General features: G+C 55.7%; 1 protein-coding gene across 3 annotated transcripts; it reads right to left on the bottom strand.

Annotated features, from left to right (window-relative positions):
- Positions 1–14,031, bottom strand: EDA2R (ectodysplasin A2 receptor). 3 transcript variants are annotated; one of them, XM_031593963.2, is made up of 9 exons: positions 13,848–14,031; positions 9,953–10,061; positions 9,110–9,288; positions 8,223–8,308; positions 7,791–7,955; positions 7,159–7,305; positions 6,306–6,811; positions 5,737–5,785; positions 1–5,342 (listed from the first exon to the last, which is right to left on the bottom strand). In XM_031593963.2, the coding sequence occupies exons 2-9, from the start codon at positions 10,037–10,039 to the stop codon at positions 5,047–5,049; spliced, it is 1,515 nt and encodes a 504-aa protein (XP_031449823.2). In that variant the 5' UTR covers positions 10,040–10,061; positions 13,848–14,031; the 3' UTR covers positions 1–5,046. The 3 variants fall into 3 exon arrangements, with proteins under 3 accessions (XP_031449823.2, XP_090006675.1, XP_090006674.1); XM_090150549.1 differs by lacking the exon at positions 13,848–14,031 and adding an exon at positions 13,691–13,710; XM_090150548.1 differs by lacking the exon at positions 13,848–14,031 and adding an exon at positions 10,324–13,367.
- Positions 14,032–18,277: the final 4,246 nt, after the last annotated feature.

The raw sequence follows: 18,277 nt of genomic DNA, 5'->3' as shown, positions 1-18,277 counted from the left end.
TTTGGGCAAGTATAATAGCTTTAATTGAAACAGAAAACCATATCCTTCATTCTAATAATTATTTTGAAGAGCAGACCAAGTGCAGGGGCATGAACAGACTTAACGAGGGCTGTAATTATGGAGCTGGAAGAACACCCTTTCCTCGGCGAAGCTGCAGAGCGCGGCTCTTTGGGCAGCGTTTGGGGGCTGTTTGCTGCCCTCCCACCCCTACATCTGGGGACACACGAGCCCCGCACAGCACCTCACCCAGCCCTGCACAGCCCCAATGAGAACTCACCGAGCACCTCCACCTCTGGGATTTATTTAACTACATGTACACAGCACCACGTCTGGGTGGAATGTGGGGAACAAAGACCCCGTATTTAATAAAAACTTAAGAGCTTCAGCTACTGTTTCATTTGAATACAGACAACATCCCCCAAAAAACCAACAATGGAAACAACTAAGCTTCAGAATTATAATGCTAATGACGTAGGATTTACAAAAATATAAATAACCCATTCACAACCAAAATAACACCTACCATAAAAATTAACAAGTATTCCTAGAGGTAAACCATGGCTATAGAACATTATTTATTTTCAGAAAAGCACCAGAATCTGCAATGTTAAGTCATCTAAACAAACTGTAGTGAATCTCTCCTTAGCACTTGCAGACTTCTGAAAGTGTGCCCATACTGATCAAACAGCTTTCTGCAGCATTGCCTGCTCACGGGACAGGACAGTGAAGGTACAATTCTGATACACACCCTGTTCAGGAATAGCACCCAAGGATGTACTAATTACTTGTTCACTTTAATAGGATTTATGTACATGCCTATTTTTAAGTGTGCTTAGGAGCTTTCAGAACAGCACTGGACTGAAACCCATCGTTAAATCCTTCTTGTAGATCAGACTTCCAGACAAGCCTGGTGTCAGAACAATTGCCCGTTGCAGAAATCCCACTGCCCAAGAGTGTTTCCATTGTTCAGTTCCAACTAAAGTTTGCACAGATGCTGAATTATTTTATTTCTTTCAACGTTCATTGAGCCGTGCCAGCTTGGCACCAGCAGCTTCCTGAAGTTGAAATGCAAGATCCAGCGCTATGGGAACTTCTTCCCCTTACATTCCAATTGTTGTGCTGAAAATACTATTAAGGAGAAAAATCAGAAGTCAAGTATCAAGCCTATGGGTTCCCAGCTAAAGAAATCCACACTCGCCCACTTGCCCAGCGATGGCTGCCGTCTGCCCGTGTCCAAGCTGCAGTCTCATGGCCCCATCTTTGGGCTCCCGTAGTCCCCCTCTTCTGAGGGCTTCAGCTGGGCGGTGAGGAGCAGCCTGCAGGCTCTGACAGCGTGGCCTGCATGACTGTGGCTGATGTGAGCCCGCTGCCGGCGCAGGCTGAAGGCGGCCATACGCAGCCCTGTGGCAGAGCACTGCAGCACAGCAATGCATGGAGCACCGCCTGCAGCGGCTCACAGTGACGCTGCAGCAGCAGCCCTGAGGGCCCCGGATGGCCCAGGGGCAGCGAGCACAGTGAAAAGTTATAAAGTTAAAACAGCTAAAATGCGGCGACCGGCCCTGCGTGCCGCCTCCTCAGCACCGCGGCAGAGGTAGGTTCTGAGCGTGAGCAATACTGCTCAGGCATCAAACAGATAAAATATCAAAGTTCCCCTTAAAAACTATTATGAGAATGGGGCTGATTTCTATGAAGAAGGAAAAAACAAATATTTTTCTGTCCAGAGCCCACCTATGTCAGCAGAAATGCCCAGTGAGGGCATGAGGGACGGAAGCCACTGCTCCTGTGAGGCTCTGCAGCCCGCACTGCTGTGCTCTCATTAACTGCTCCGTTCCCAATTCGCTGCAGTGCTGCAGGGGCAGCAGCCGCAGCCTGGTCCCCACCAATGGGCAGAGAAAGGAGCTCCTGAGGCACAGTGTGAAGCACCAGCCTGGCTTCACCTCCTGAGCCACAGCTGATATCTCAGCTGCATGATCGCTCCTGCTCAAACAGGTGAACTCATCGTTGTGAAGTGTGTCCACAGAGATTAAATATTTGATTTTGTTAAGAGATTAATCCAATACTCCATCCTTGCTGCAGATGAACCTCAGATGAAGAAAAAAAGTTTAGCCCCGGATCCCTGGGCTGTATTTGCATCAGAAACACTTTCCCTGATGGCTCTGTAACAGAACAAGCAAATCCCCAGAGCCTGGTTAGCCCCAGCCAAAAAGGGTGCAAGGTCTGACTGACATCTCTGGTTCTCACAAAGCAAAGAACAATGAAACAACCGCAGCTCTGGAAGATATAAACAGCGGGAGAGAAAATGGTACATCCAGTAGAGCTGGCCATGCTTCCCGTTATCTGACCACATCCTGAGCACGTTCAAATCTTAACAGCATTTAACAAGAGAAAAGGAGGAAAAAAACAAACCAGAACATCTATTAATACTGCTGTTGGGCAGATCTGAGGGAGGGCTGTGTTCCCAGAAAGTCGTGCACTTTTTGCAAGCACTGTGGTCAGATAAGAGGCAGAGCCTGGGGATGCCCCGGCAGTGGAACAGTGCCACTTGCTGGCAGCCACCGCACCGCTGGAGCGGCCAGGGACAGCACAGCCAGCCAGGGGGGGGGGGGGGACGCAGCGCTCAGAGCCAGCTGCAGCCTTCACCAAGGACACGGCACACAGCAAGCGTGTCCCACAGCCCCAGGGGCACAGGCACACAGAACCAACAGCCATCTGGCTGTGAGCAGCAGCTGCTAGGAGACAGCAGCACCAGGAAGGACAAAAATGGCCCGAGATGTCCACCAGACCCCATAGGTACGAGCAGCAAGATCTGGGCAAGGAGAGAAAGTCAGGCAAGGAAATGGTCTCAGCAGGCACAAAATGGTGTAGAAAGAGTGGAGAAACAAGACAGGCTTGTTTTCCCTGGTGTATCACTGGAGAAGCCAGACCCATGTCCCTGACCTAAAGGCACTTCTCACTGATCTCCAATAGGATCGGGTGCTGTCCTGGCTCAGTGAGCACCAGCATAAGGCCTCCCATCAGCGCCGCAAGGTCACCTTGCTGCCCAAATCCCTGGGTTTATCAACTCACAGCACGGTTTGGTCAGAGCACTGAGATGCTCAAGATCTGAGCTCACGAGGTGCAGGCACCAAGACGCACGTATGCACACTTGGGCAGAAACAGACGGCTCAGCACCACATTGTCCCGGTTCAATCGGCAGTGTGCTCTGGGCTGAACACCTCCTGCCCACCATGCAGCAACTAGCTCCCAGCCTGGCCCGGTAGCACCTGCTGGAGCAGGGCATGGCACAAAGACCTCAGCTCAGAGAAGCTGAGAGACAGCTCAGACAGCACAGCCAGGGAGGTGAGCTCCCACCAGCACTGCTCAGCTGCCGCGCCGTGACCTCAGCGGTGCAGGCATCCCTGCTGGGACAGGCATCCCCGCCACGGCGGGGCCGGGCGCGTGCCGGGCATCTCCCCCAGCTGACGGGGCCCTGCATTCCTCCTGCCCCCGCAGGGCCGCTCCCCACCTGCTGTGCTGGGATTTGCCCTCGACAAAAATCCTGGAGCGAAGGACTTGTGTGGGCACTGCTGCCTGAGGCAGGGCACGGCGTCCCGCTGAAAGTCACTCTGCTGTGGGACACAAACCCCACTTGTCAGAAGGCTCCCTGGAAGCCCCTGACACGGGTGGTACAGAGCAGGGAGGCTGCCAGCAGCCCTGCAAGCTGCCCTATAGCACTGTGCCCAAACTCAAAGGGAGTCTCACACAGGCCAAATGGCTGCAAGCCCTGACAAATCCATCAGGAGCAAATTAAATGTGGAAGGGTGTTCCCTCCCTAACAGCTACTTCCAGAAATGAGAAAATTAACTCATTTTTAGGCAGAAAAAAAACCACAAAAAAAAACAAAAAACAAAAAAACAACTTAAAACAAGCCTGTTCTGCTGTGATTTGCACAGGGACTCCAGCACTCCCCACACTGCAGTCCCGGTCATGAGCTTCGGTCTCCAGCCGGCCCCAATGTGCCTGGCAGCGGCTGAGCACCAGCTGCACCCTGCGGTGCTGCAGAAGGCAGTGAAGGGTCCCAGCCTCTGGCACTCCACTGCACCCTGCAGCAATGCTGGAGCCACAGCGAGCGGGCAGCAGGTGGATGCACTGCACAGCACAGGTGGTCACCAGCAGACTGGGGAGCAAACACACTGCCCTGGGCAGGGAGCAGCATGGCACTGCATCCAACACAAACCCACATAAAACTACTTTAAGAAAACTGTACTCCTTTAAGAAAACCATACCTTTTCAAGTAAAGGAAATGAACTTAAACATGCCAAATGCTGCAGTGGCACTGAGAATGACTGCGTGACTCCCAGCCACACAGTGATGGTCATGCAGGTCCTCCTCCAGGATCTGCATCTCCAGTGCACAGAGAGCAAAATACAGAGAACAGAGATTCAACTCAAAGTAGGAAAAGGAATTCAGAAAAACAAAGCATGGGCCAAAGGAAAAAGTTCTGAAAAACTGGAATGGGAGAGAAGTGATCGTTGGCCCTGTCAGTGAGCAGTACGCAACTGAGGACAAGCCAGCAAACATCAGCACTGTTGGTGTGGAAGACACCCCGAGGCCTCCTGAGACCCTCATGGCTTGTGCTGGCAGAGGGAGGAGCTGGGAAGGAGATTTGCCATGACCAAGGACCTCACAGAACTGATCCCAAAGCCAACAGCTTGCAAAGTACTGGGCTTACTACCCACCAACAGGCACAGCAACTGTGACATTGCTATGCTGCTGGACATGGGAGTAAGTACAGCTGAAGAAAAAAAGAACTGCAGGAGCTGAGCACAACCTCCCCAGGAGTGAGAGCAGTGAGAATGCACAGTGCTGTCACCTCCCCAGCTCCTCTGCTCTTCACCAAAGAAGGATGCTCCTCCTTGCATGCTTCTATTCCACAATGCAAAGGCCATCTCCATATACTTCCCACATGCACATTAGAGAGATGATGCGACCACAGGGCTACCAGATCCTCTCCCGTACCAGTACACACAGTGCTTGCAGTTTCCTCTGTCCCTTCCCTGCCTTCTCCTAGCACTGGCGGCCCTGGATCTGGCTGAGAGCAAAGTGGTCGCACAGCAGGAGCAGGGCGTCGAAGCGCTGCAGCCGCTGCAGAGCCTGGGCCAGCCGAGGGATGGTGACAGTGTCTCCCGAGTAGGTGAGGTGGGCGACGAGCTGCTCAAATCCAGAAATCCGGCCCAGCAACTGAGGCATGACTCCCAGCTCCAGAGCCACGTGGCTGAAGTTCTTCACGCCGTTCAAGGAAGGGTCTAACAAGAAAGCGAGTGACTGTACCAAGGAATGGGGCAGCTCTGCAACGGGGAGACCTGGGGATGGCAATACAGCAAAGTGGGGTTAGAAAGCACATCCAGCTTGGGTGAAAAACCAACAGTAGCTGGATTCAAGCCCCATCCCTGATGAACAGGTAGAACATCTACCTGCCATAGCAGGTTTCTCCTCCAACATTGCTTTCAGAGCATAACAGCACAGAGCTGGGTCAGTCCTGGAGAGGCTGGTAACAGTGACAACCCACCCTCAAGCCATTTCAGGCAGTACTACAGAAAATCTGCCCTGGAAACTAAAGGTTATGACAGGTAGCCAAACTCCTGTGGTGAGTGGCACCTCCATGCAGCCAAGATGGGCTTTTGGAGGAGCTCCTTTGCAAAATCTGTCTGCTACCTCAATACACAGTGAACAAAGATGAGGCTGAAAGCCACTTACCCTTCATTGTACTGCTGATCTGAGTCACAAGGCTCTGGGCATCATTCACCTGGCAAGATAAAGATTCCAAGGTTAGGCACAGTGTCAGCAGCAGCAATGCCCATCAGTGCTCCAAGGCCCATCACAGAGGTTCAAAGGATCGGCACTTGTCCTTCCAGCACTGCTGCCCTGTGAGCTAACAGCCTCCGAGGGATGCTCCTGGGCCCCCCAGCAGCAAACTGCTTCCACAAACACAGACAGAGAGTTAAGCTAGTAAATAGCCAATAAATGCTTTTATATTATTTTAAAGCAGACATTTTCTGAACTTCAGTTATGTTAATAATGGGGTTCATCACAAGCTAACCTGTGCGAGTTAACAAGCCAACCAGCTGCTCCAGGGCTCCTGCCTGGCCCACAGACGGCGATCCTCACCCGCTCCCAAACATGCCATGAAACACCCGGCAAATTGGTTGTGGTGGTAACCAAAGTCACCCCGGACACAGTGATGCCAGCTGCCAGGAACCTGCACTCCCGGAGCACCAGCCTCCCAGGCACAGGCTGTGTGAGGGCACTTCTCGGTGCCGACTTACCTGCCGCTCCCTGCTCTCGGTGGCAGGGCTCTGCACGGCAGGGCTCTGCATGGCAGTGGACATGTCCCTCGCCGGGCCCATGCTGAGCCCGCTGCCGGCCTCCAGTGCCGCACTGCCGCTCTCCTTGGGGGCTGCCCGGCTCCCCGCCTCCTCTGACCGCTCACTGCCCACGAACTCCATCTGGGAGGAGAATTTCTGCAGGTCGAGCTCGGTGCACTCCACCGGGGTGTGCGGCCACTTGTGCTGCATCTCAGAGGCGCAGGAGGAGAGCGGGGTCAGGGCTTCCACTGTGCCCGACCTGAGGTCGGAGGCGGCCATGGCGGTGGCCCGGCGCTCGGCACAGCCCCGCATCAGCGGCTGGCTCTCCAGGCCGCTCCTGGCCAGCTGGCCCTTGGGCACAGGGCTGCCCGCCGCGGCCGGTGGCAGCTCCAGCTCAGGCTGGGCAGGTGGCAGCTGGAGACCGATGGCTTCTCCCTCTGAAATGAACTGAACCGCTTCTACTGGGCCTGGAATTGGAAAAGGCTGCAGCTCAGTACAACCCAGCCATGCCCCGTCCCACCTCCCAGCCGCACCCTCAGTCGTTGGCCCAGCACAGAGAGGCTCAAAAGCCCCTCTGCAAAGCTCCGTCCTGTCTGTGCCACTCCTATAACAGCAAGGTCACAGCTGGGCAGAGGCTGGGAGCAGCTGGAGCCCAACGTGAGCACGCCTGGTACAAAGCTTATATGTGGTTTTTAAGAGAAGCACCAAACTACGCAGATCTCTCCCCTTCACAAAGTCTCAGCACTTCTTAAGACAGTGAGACTGGGAGCCCAGCGCGTCCACCCTTCCCGCAGAGCACACAGAGCCACGGTACCTTCTGTCTGCCTGTAGCAAGGGCTGAGGTTCTTCATGCCCAGGCAGCAGGGGCCGGACATCTGCTCCTCACATAGAAACCTGCCGGGCACTGTGGAGGTGGGGAACATCGCCCGTTGTCCTGAGAAGTTCTGTGTCCGCAGGAAGACTTGGACATAGAGGAGAAACACTGTGAGCGAGGGCTTGGCTTGTGGCCCCAGCATGCCCTCAGCTGCAGGGAATGTCGGCTGGAGAGGAGCTCCAACACCCAGCCGCTCTGACACCTCCGTCTGGGGCCGCGCAGCACTCCCTCCCACCTCGGCGCCTCCCAGCCCTCATCCTGCAGGAGCCACTCAGCATCCAGCTGCCCTTGAGACACCACAGCAAGAGAGAATGACAACTTTGACAGTGAAATTACATTCTACTGCTGCTTATGGTACAGGGGCCAGGGAGGCTCCTCAGTATCCTTGTGCAGACACAAGAAAGCAAAAGAGAAACCTCCTAAGAAGCAGGATGAGGTATTTATTCTCTGTGAACAGAGGAATGTTTGGTTGACTTTCAAGGCTCGAGGCAATGCTCTACCCAGCAAGGAAGGGGCATGGAACGTGTGCAAACAGCAAAGACAGAAGGGAGACGTGTGGCATGCACACTCACCTCGCTGGCACTGGCTCTTCCAGAACCGCTTGCAGTAAATGATGGAGAGGGCCAGAAGCACCAGCACAATGATGACCAGGGCACTGCTGGTCAGAGCGAGCAGGGCTGTGTCCTGTGGCGGCACGGTGGGGACTGCCACTTTCACCAGGTTTGTTCTGGACCGACCTGCACACAGCAGTGTGAGCTTTACAGCCTGACCAGAGGCTGCAATGCTTCAGACCACCCTCCCTGCCCCATTCCCCTTCACATGTAATAAACACACTTCTTCCAGCACGTCCACGTGGGACACGGGCTCGGTGTTGCAGAGAGCAAATAGCATCTCTACAACGGTGCAGGAGCACACCTGAGCAGCTCTGACATGCTCATGCCAGCTCTGTGTGGCTTCCTGCCCTGTCCTCCCACCTCCCGCACTCCCAGGGCCGTGCCACCTACACTGGGGCTCGGAGGAGGGTGTCTGCTTGGTGCAGGGGATGCACTCCCAGTCCAGCTGCCCACTGAGCCGTGCCTTGCGGTAAAACCTGCGAGAGAGCAGAGCGGGTTTTCAGCAGGGTCAGAGCCAGCCCTGCTGCAGGAAGCAGCCGAGAGCTCCTTCATGCTGCAGCATGCCGGGATGGCTCCAGGCACCACGTCTCCCTCGGATGCCAGCTAAGCAGCGCTCAGAGCTACTCTTCACTTCTGTAGCTGTTTTGCCAAGGAGTGACATCATCCGGAGACGGCCTCCCTCCCCCTCCCTGGTCTTGCTAACAGAGGCGGTGGTGATTAATGGCTCCACGAAACCACAAAAAAAACTTCAGCCAGCAACTCCATCTGGGAAGAAACTCAAAATCCTGAGCTCTGACATTCCTCTGTTACAAACCACACTGCTCACGAGCAAACCATCTGCAGCTCTTTGGTCCTTCATGGGCTGTCTTTACAGAGCAGTCCTGGCTTCAGAAACTCCTTAAAAAAATCAGCTGAGGTCAACAGCCACAGAAACCACAATGTCCTCCGTATGGCTGTGCTCAGGGTGTGGTTCCCACCCTCCTCTTTGGAGGCCGCTAATTGCAGTGGTCTGCAGCCACTCATCCCCTGGGGCCCGGCCACCCTGCTGCCCACAGCTCAGACTGAAGCCTTCCACTGCTCTGCTCTGCTGGGAGCTCCCGGCTCCCTTCTGGTGGCTCCAATTGCTGTGTCCTCAAAGAGACGCCGCTCAGGACCACCAGGACTCATCGCGGAGGGCTCTGCAGAGAAATGCCCTCCAACAAAGGCCCCCCAGCCAACCCCTGCCTGCATGCTCCCCTTTGTGCCACCGGCACCGAACCCGGCCCAGCCTGGCTCACCCTGGCAGGCACTCCCCGCACACCGCGTTGGCCGTCGCCGTGCAGTTGGACTTCTGGATGCGGTTGATGAGGGTGCAGGACAGGCAGGGCTTGCAGCCATGATGGCCCCAGCTGTCCTTAAACTTCCTGGGAGGGCAAGCAACGCACTGCGCATCCCCCCCCACGCCATCACCACAGTCCTGCAAGACACAAGGTTTGGTTTATGGCAGTGAGGAGATGCTTCACTCTCTCTTCACTTCAGGACCCAAAGTGATACTGAGAGCACAGCACCTCTTCTTTGGAGACAGCTGAGAGCAGGCAGCCTCACACCTGATCTTGTGGGGAGGCCGTGCTTTGATGGCAGAGGCTCACAGGCAGCCTTGGTCCCTGCAGCATTTGCCAGAGGGCAGGGACGCCCTGCAGAGCTGACCCAGAGGGACTGCTGGAGTCAGGACACAGCCTGGTGCCACAGCCAAGACCATGCAGCAGTGCCTCACTGTGCCCACCAGCCTGCATCCTGGCCTGTGCAGAGAGCTCAGGAAAGAGAGAGCAGCTTTCTGAGAAGGACTGCAGAAAGGCAGCTGTACGTGGGGCCACTGACTGGAAGGAAACATTTTCTTTGGCAAAAAGGAACAAGGACAAATAGAATGGAAGCATGAAATCCCTCCCAATTTTTGCTTCCATCTTCTTGCCCTTCTATTCAACGTGAGTGAAACCCATCACCTTCCCTTCCTATTGAGTGTCAGCTCCTCCCGACGTACAGAAATCCAAGATCATCCCCTTAACAAGAATTAGCAAAGAATCCACCCTGCACTGCGAAAGCTTTGGTGCTGGGTGATTCCTGGTTCTTCAAAGGCCATTTACCTTGGAGAGCTCCTGCCCAGGCATGCAGCTCCTGCACTGCACACACTTCCCGTGCTCGTCCAGGTACTCGGTCTCCTGGCAGCCCATCGTGGCTGGGAGGTGTTGGTACCTGAAGAGAGGAAGGGAAAGCAGAGTTCACACAAGTCCCAGCACTCTGGTGGAGTAGCGTGCCCTTTTCTGGGCAAAAGCTTCCACACCGGCCAGCAGACAGCCTGCACTTCTTATGCACCAAGAATGTCACTTTGGCAGCAGTGAGGCTGCCTGATCTCACCCACGCAGCAGTCTGCACCGAGAGCTCAGGAAGCAGAGAAGAGGCTTTCTGGGAAAGGCTTGGAGGAGCTGTGCTTTTGCTGCCACATTGCGTTACTCACAGCGGAAGAAAAAATGTCATCTCCAATACGAAGCTGGACACAGTGACCACTGAAGCCAGTCTGGCAGTCAGTCAGCGGATTCTGCTGGATTCTGGGACATCCCAGACTGTTAGACAGAGAGGAGCCCCAGCTCAGGGAGATGGCAGCTGAGCTCTGACCAGAGCCATGGCACTGCATCCCAGGCAGGGGATGCCCCGTGTGCTGCTCATCTCCTGCACTGCAGAAGTGTCAGTGTGTTATGAACTCACTCACAGCAGCCTTGGAGGGCCGGGAGAACTGCACCCATCTCCTGGCAAAACACAGCCAGAGTCTTTCTGAAGGGATTCATGGCTCAGCTGAAAATAACATCAGAGCTGCCCCAGCCTCAGCAGAGCCAGGATTTCTATCTCCAGTGAGTATGTCCTGTGGGAGCACTTGGGATTGGAGTGTCACTGAGAACAAGCAACAAAACCTGAAGCTATGAAACAGACCAACTCATTCACAGCTTTCAGGGCTGCCTGTGCTCTTCTGTATATTCTAGGTGTGTTCTCAACATAATGAAACAGAAAAAAATCCACCCCGCTGCACTCTTCATTCAGCTCCTCTCCAAAGCTGGTGCAGCAGCCAGGAGAGGAGCAGGAAGCACTGGGAATGCTCTTTTTAAGAGCACCTGGGAAGCCTGGCACTGCCTCACAGCCCCAGGGCAGCGCTCGGCCGCGGTGGTCCCAGCAAAGCTCCCGGGAAGGGGGCGGCTCGGCCGCGGCCTCCCATGCAACCCCCACCCCCTGCACTGCTGGCAGCCACGGACACCGGATCTGCAGCACGCGGCTCCGAGCGCTCCGCTCCGGGTCCAACCCCCTCTGCTGCCCCTGCACGCACAGATGGCCGGGCTCCGGGTCGGAACGATCGGGATTCATTAGGGATGAAGTCTCCCCCGGACAAGCTTAGAAGGTGAGTCACCGCTCACTGCTGCTCACGCGCGCGGCAGCGTCTCGTTTGCTGCAAGGAGAGGCAGCGAGAGCCAGCGAGGATTGGATGTGAAGACATGGGGCGATGAGGAGCTAAGGGAGCTAAATTTATCTGGCAAGCATCTCGGGAGGGGCACGATCACAGCCTATTAATAGCATAAAGGTTACTGACGTTATAGAATAAATAAAGGAAATTCGTCATCATCTCAGAAGGTGGCGAAGAGGAACCTCTGTGCCAATGTCAGAGGACAAGCACTCAGGTTCCGAGTTAGGACCCGCCATGTGCAGCATGTAGGAGGACGAGGAGCAGGCGCCCAGCTCAGGCTCAGTGCTGCGTGTGTCCTGCAGGGGCTCCGGTACCCACGGAGAGGGAGGCGGGACTCCAGGCTGCCTGCCGCCAGCCGTCTGAGGCATGGTGGTAGTAAAAGGAAGGGATATGTATGGAAAAAGGATCTTTTTTGGAGAAACTCTCTGGCAACTACAGCTTGTGCTGGCACAGACTCTTTCTTTCATACATTTACATATGCTTCTCCACTTGCGAAGGGTTTGCAGATACAGATGCAACCCTTGCAGCCTATCTCCTGCAGAGAGGCTCAGCTTAGAAGTTTCCCCAACAGAGAAAGTTACACAGGCAGAAGGAATCCCACAGCAGTGTGGGCACACGTGCCTTGGGACAGCATGGTGCACTGTACCCACAGTCATCCCACAGCTGCCAGCACAGGCCGGGCTGCTGCTGCTTTGTCAGTATGTTGGTGAGCAGGACGGAATCTTTTGTCAATACCTGGCATCAAATTCAGAGCTGTGGGATCTATTCTATTTTAACAATATTGGAATCAAGACATTTAATTTGTAAATGAAGCATACTTCCAAAACCTCATAGTGCTGCCCTCATAATTTCTGATAGTCTAACTAATAACTATGACAACGGTTCTCATTAGCAGTGAGTAAATAAAAACAAATGACAAAGCCCTTCTGCCTCCCTGAAAGCCACACAGACCCTCCCCATGACTGCCAGAGGAACATCAGCAGGAATGGGAAGCAGAACATATTGCCAGTGTGTTAAAATGTGCAAAACCTTCCAACTTTGCCACCACGCTGCTGCTCAGACTGCAAAACTATGAATGGCAGGGAATGAGTTTCACTGCGTGAGATTCAAAGTGCTGCAGCAAAGTGACAGCACGCTGCTGCCCAATTACTTCTGCAACAGTTTTGATCTGCCTTTCCTTGTGAAAATATAGTTTTGAAGACAACTAAACTGTTTGGGAACTATATTTAGACATTTCTTTTGTGTCTAACAAATGGATTCTGGTAGAGAACAAAAAGGAGGAGGAAATGAATGAATTGGTACAAAAATGTCCTCAAAGTAACCATTATCAGCCCAGGGCGGGCACTGAACAGGCTTAGGGAGCAGCAGTGCTTGGTTGCCACGAACACAGCCTCAGATGGGACACAGGAACAGACTGAAAAGTAGAACCGGACAGAACAAAAACCCTAAATAACAACTGCAGATGAAAAGGAAGGGAAAAGAGAAATGTTACCCGGAAAATACAACTGCACGCTGTGCACGTGGCCGAGCCCAGCCCCTGCCTCCTCCCCTGCTCCTCTGTGTCTGTACTCAGATCCCTTTGGATGCGTTCCTGAGCCCCCAGCAGTGGCTCTGCCCCGTGGGGCACCAGGGGCTGTGGGACCATTTGGGGAATGAAACTGAAAGATGGGCTCAGTCAGAATCACTCACGAGCATTAATACCAGGAAGGAACAACTATCGTGCAATTAGAATTACATTTACAAAGAGGACGATTTGCCATCAGCGCTTACTCAGTACTGTGCCCTTAGGGATGCTCAGCGGCCATTCACGGCACCGGCACGGGGTGATGCGGCACCTCGCGCTGCTCTGTGCCCCACCGCAGCGAGCCTCGCGCGGGGGTGAGGCGAAAATGAACACGAATGGCGCTCCTGTGCCCACAGCCGGGGCTCCCGGGGCCGGGACGGCGAAGTTCGGGCTCAAACTATCCAGCGGGGCCAGAACGGGAAACGCTGCCTGCAGCGACGCGTCACACCATCACACCGTCACACCGTCGCTCACACCGTCACACCGTCGCTCACACCCACTCGCGGCGCTCCGGCCGAATCCCGGCGCGCCCCCGGCCCACGCGCACCGCCGCCGCCCGACCCCGATCCGGCCGCGGCGCACAAAGCTCGGTCCCCGCCGGCGCCCCCCGCCGCAGGAAGGCGGCAGCGCGCCGGGATATGCCCGGGCACGTCTCGGCGAGGGGCTCCCGAACCGCAGCGGCACCTCCACCCCGCAGCAGCCGCCGCACCCTCGGCTCGGACCCCCCGCCCTCCCGCACGGCCACCCCGCGCCGCGCGCTCGGAAGTTAACGAGCCGGTTGCGGCCCACGCGCGGGGCCACCGCTCTCACTTCGCTCTCGCTCCCTCCCACGCGGCGGTGCGATCCGCCCGCAGCTCCCGCCTTCGGTCTTGTGTCCGCGGCGGCGCCGACGCCGGCGGCAGCGGCACCGGGGGACGCGGAGAACCGACGCGGGTGGGGGGGAGAGCGCGCGGACCTCGCGCCTCACCTGAGTCCGGTGCGGGCAGAGCCGGGCAGGGCGGGCAGGGCGTGCGGCGCGGTGCGGTCTCTGCTGGCAGAGCTGCGGGCAGAGCTGCGGGCAGGAGACGCGCCGGGCAGGACGCGCCGAACTCCGCGCGCTCCGTGGGCAGAACTCTCCACGCCGCGTGGAGCAAAGCGAAGAACGCCCCGGGCACCGCAGAGCGCCCGCCCCGCCCCACCCCGCCGCCTCCCATTGGCGGCCGCTGCGGGAATGCGGCGGTGCTATGTAAATCCGCAGCCCGTGCGCAGCACCGCCCGCAGCCCCGCACCGCCCCCGCACCGCCGGGCAGGGCAGGCGGCGCCTCGGGCGGCGGGGTTGTGGGGAGGCGGGTCCGTTCGTGTCCGCCGTGCGGACTCCGCTGTGGGCGGGTGCGGGACCCACCAGGACTCAGCCGGTCCGTGCGGCGCTTTGCGGGGCGCTCGGGGCTCCGAAGCTGGGGTCTGTGACTGCTCTGCCGGAGCCGCTTTACGTGGAGCCCCCGCCGGCCGCCGGCGCACCGAGCGTGATTCGCGGTCGGACTGTCCGGGGCGGCCCGGGGCTGCTGTCTGGAAGCACCGCAGCGGTGTGCCGTGTTCTCACTCCATCACAGCGTCTCCCCGTGGAGCCGCGGAACCCCTCAACCTCGTGCGGGGGCAGTTTAGTCTCCCGGTAGCGCTGACAAGGGCGCTGCGCGTTCTGTATGCTCTGCCTCCAACGTCCTCGGCTGTGAAGCTCTGATCTGCCGAACTCGCTGCAGAACCTCACCGTTGTCCCTAGATTCGGACAGCCGAGGGCAGGTGTCATTACTGCTGCTCATGGAGGGGCCCGGGTAGCAGCTCTTGGCAATGGTTCTGCACAAGGATGTGTGTTTGAACAGTACTGGGTTTAAACCTAACATTTTGGAGGCATTCTTTCTGTTTCTCTCTCTTTGAAGTTCAGGCACCCCTTCTCCAGCAAATACTTAGGGTCGGTCCCAGAAATTCCCCACTGCCACTGTGTGGTGGAGAAGGCAGATGGTCAGGTTGGGATAACCGAACAGATTTGGTATGAGGTCAGCCAGGCTGCCCTGCTGCTGACTGTGACTGCTCACAGCTCGGTGCCGCTCAGTGATGCAATCTCCGTGGGGGAAAACACCTCACCCAGACCGTTCTGCAGGGGCCGGGGTTGACATCACCCTCTGCGTGGGGCACTGAGCATGATGCAACCAGCAGTGCTGTTCCTCGTTCCACAAGCAGCACTGCAGCTTTTGGGACTGTCCAGCACATTAATGTCAGCTCCAGCACTTTGGGAAGCTGATAGGGGTTGTTTAACTGAGAAAAGCTATCAGCTGCAGTCATCTGTGGCATTATTTTCTGCTAAAAAGCAGATTGACTCAAAATGAAGGATCTACAGATAGTGCATCCAGCACAGAGCAGGGGTGGGCAATGGGAACACAGTACCCCTGGCAGTCAGTGTCCCCATGTATTGTGGGGTTTGTGGTGGTGCTGCAGCTGGGAGGGTGCAGTGCTGGGGGGCACTTCATGCGGGTGCTGGGGCTGTCCCACATGTCTCCAAAGAGCGGTGGCAGTGCCCTGGGGGCAGCTCAGCCCCACATGTCACTCAGCAGCAGCAAGGCTGTCCCCAGAGCACAGCACTGGCCGGGTGTCTGCTGTTCGGGTTGGCTGGGCTGGGTGTAGGGCACCCAACATGCTGCAGGGATGGGCAGGTTGAGGCCTTCCGGGCTTTTGCATCAGTCTAACAGAAACATCTTGAAGCATTTTGTGTCATAACTGTAATTAACTTATGATTTGCTCAGGGTCACATCATCTTCATAGGTTATAAGTGCAAAGCATAATGGACAGCAGTACGGTATTAGAAGTCATCAGGAGCAGGAATTCTGAAGAGGGGAATCTGTTTTACACGCTTTTCTGGCACACTGGAGGATTCGCAACGCTAGAGGGCCCCCAGCTCCAGTCCCAAACATGACCTCCCGCCTGCACGCAGACACACAGAGGATCCCCACTGAAATGGGCTGGTCATGCACTTGGCGTGTGATGCAGTGAGCCGATCACACTGGTACGGTCAGTGGGACACCTCCCACATTCCCTCCATGTCAGACCCGCACTCTGCCCATCTCTGCCTCAAGCATCAGAAAATTATCTTTTATCCAGGTCATGAAATGCGATGGGAGCAGTGCGGAATTCCCCTCTTTGCACTCACTCTGTTGCACCTGGAGCCCAGGTGAGACTGGAGGAGGTGCTGTGAGGGAAATGCCCCGTGCTCAGAGGAACTCACTGTTGTTCAGCTGAAGTCTCCTCCCCATCAGGCTAACGTTTCTCCAGTGTTAGTTCCATTTCCATGGTCAAGGCCACCTTTTCAGAGCACCTTTGTTGCTTACCTGGTGAGAGAAGCTGCTTTGAGATGAGAACTACTGATTTCTCTCTACCAAAAATATCCTGTAATTGCCTAAGCTGTAGCTGATCACTGGAGTTTTGAGTTAATTTAAATTGAACGTAAGGAAGAATTTTTTTACAGTAAGGATGGTGAGGCATTGGCACAGATTGCCCAGAGAGGCAGTGAAAGCCCCGTCCTTGGAGGCACCCACAGTCAGGCTGTGTGTGGCTCTCAGCACCTGATGTAGCTGTGGGTGTCCCTGTTCATTGCAGGAGAGTTGGGTAGATAATGTTTAACCCTTTCAACTCAAAGAATTATACTATTTGTGAATTACACATCCTTTGATTTGGTGTCCTCCCCACTAACAGAACTCAGAACAACAAGGCACAGCTCACTCTCCTGCCTGGTCACGCAGCATTTGCTGCATCTCTCTGCCTTGCTCGGTGAGAATGGTTTCTTTTCTCCATGGCTATTAAATAAATTGGTTTTTCCGTATGCTCACCTCATGCACGCTGTGACTCTCCTGTACCTGTCAGGATGTGCTGCTGACACATTTGTGAAGGTGTTCAGAAGGCATCTGGTGTCTCTAGGATGCTGACTTGTGCTGCTGCAGGCTCAGGTCAGGAGGCAGGTTATGCTTTCTCCAGACAGGAGAGGCTGCCCCTGCTCACAGCGCATCCCTCTCAGCCGCTGCCCGGCATGCGGTGGCTGCAGGCTGCCCATGAGTTGCCCTGCCTGCCAGGCACAGCCGGGGCACAGCCTGCAGGATTGCATTATAGCCGAGATCGGCTGCCCGAGAGCCTGCAGCACCCCAAGAGAGAGCTGTGCCCCCAGACCAATCTGGACTGCTCTCAGAGGAACCGCACAGCCTCTCCTGCTGGCAGCCTGCCGTAACTCTCTGCGTGTGAGCTTTTTCATTGCGTCCCGTGAGGCTGAATCACGGGTTTTCCCGTGCACTTTGGAAGGTGCGAAGGTGCACGCTCACAGGCAGCCACGAGCAGGACAGAGGTGCCCGCAAGCACCTCGGGGCGGTCGGATCAGCTTTTACCTCCTCAGTTCTCGGCAGGGCTCTGACAGCTGGGACTTTCTCGCTGCCGAAGGAAGGCGCAGCTCCGGCACCGCGTGCAGCAGCGCTGCGGGCTGCAGAGAGCGGCGCTGCCAGCAGAGGGCGCTCACCGCCTTCTGGAGGAGCCCCGGTCCGCAGCGCCGCGCCGGGAAACAGCGCTCCTTTCCCGGCCTGGCCGAGGGCGGCCGCGCAGCCACGGGCGGGATTGAACTTCGCTTTGCCTTATTTTTTCCCTTCCTTTCCCTTTCCCTTCCCGTTTTTGCATAACTCTTTCTCTCTGGCTGTGTGTCCGCGCTGTTGCACGATGAAGTGGAGCAGCCTGTCTATAATGTGGGAATGCTGTGCAGAAACAGCAGCCGGGGATGGGCAGAGCTGACAATGGGACACAGACCTGCAGATGCTGGCAGCGCTTCCCTGGGACCCCATCTGTTGTTAACAGAGGGACTGAAATGTTAGAAAGGCTAGCAGGAAAAAGAGGAGTGCCTGATGCACTGCTGTTCGTAAGCAGCCACCCAGCACAAACCTGAGAGCCTCTTTTGCACCAAAAAGTTTTGAGCTCTTTTTATTTACAACACTGTCAATGAGCAGTCCTGCATGAGCTGAATTACTGACTGTGACAGATCTATCTGAGAAGAAACGGTACGCAAAAACACATTGAAATCCAGAAACTGGAAATGTGGCTGCTGTTTCAAGGTTCTCTTGGTCTGTGTATGGAACCCTTCTTCACTTCCATGGGAGCTGGATATGTGCAGCCCTCCTCCACCCGTTGTGGGTGACAAAGATGAACTAACAGGACAAAGAGGACAGAAAAAAAACACGTGTTGATTTAAAAGCACAGAAATAGAGGCCTCAGCACTTCCACAGCTCAGTCTATTGGGAAGACTTGGGTACCCAACTCACCCTTTCCAAAGTCCATCTCCAAACAGCCCACCCTCTCAGCTCATTCACACCTGGCTCCTCTTGCTCAGCTTCACTTCAT

Source organism: Phasianus colchicus, chromosome 14 (genome assembly GCF_987193195.1).
Source record: "Phasianus colchicus chromosome 14, bPhaCol1.hap1.1, whole genome shotgun sequence".
Lineage (NCBI taxonomy): Eukaryota > Metazoa > Chordata > Aves > Galliformes > Phasianidae > Phasianus > Phasianus colchicus.
The sequence above is the reverse complement of the archived record's forward strand: the minus strand, read 5'-3'. Positions and strand labels throughout refer to the sequence as shown.

Bases quoted from the DNA above. Each gene is read 5' to 3' on its own strand.
- EDA2R (XM_090150548.1), bottom strand. From the start codon at position 10,343: ATGACATTTTTTCTTCCGCT. The intron at 10,062-10,323 runs GTGAGTAACGCA...TCCTCTCTTCAG, and splicing joins ATGACATTTTTTCTTCCGCT to GTACCAACACCTCCCAGCCA. The intron at 5,786-6,305 runs GTAAGTCGGCAC...TTATCTTGCCAG, and splicing joins CCGAGAGCAGGGAGCGGCAG to GTGAATGATGCCCAGAGCCT.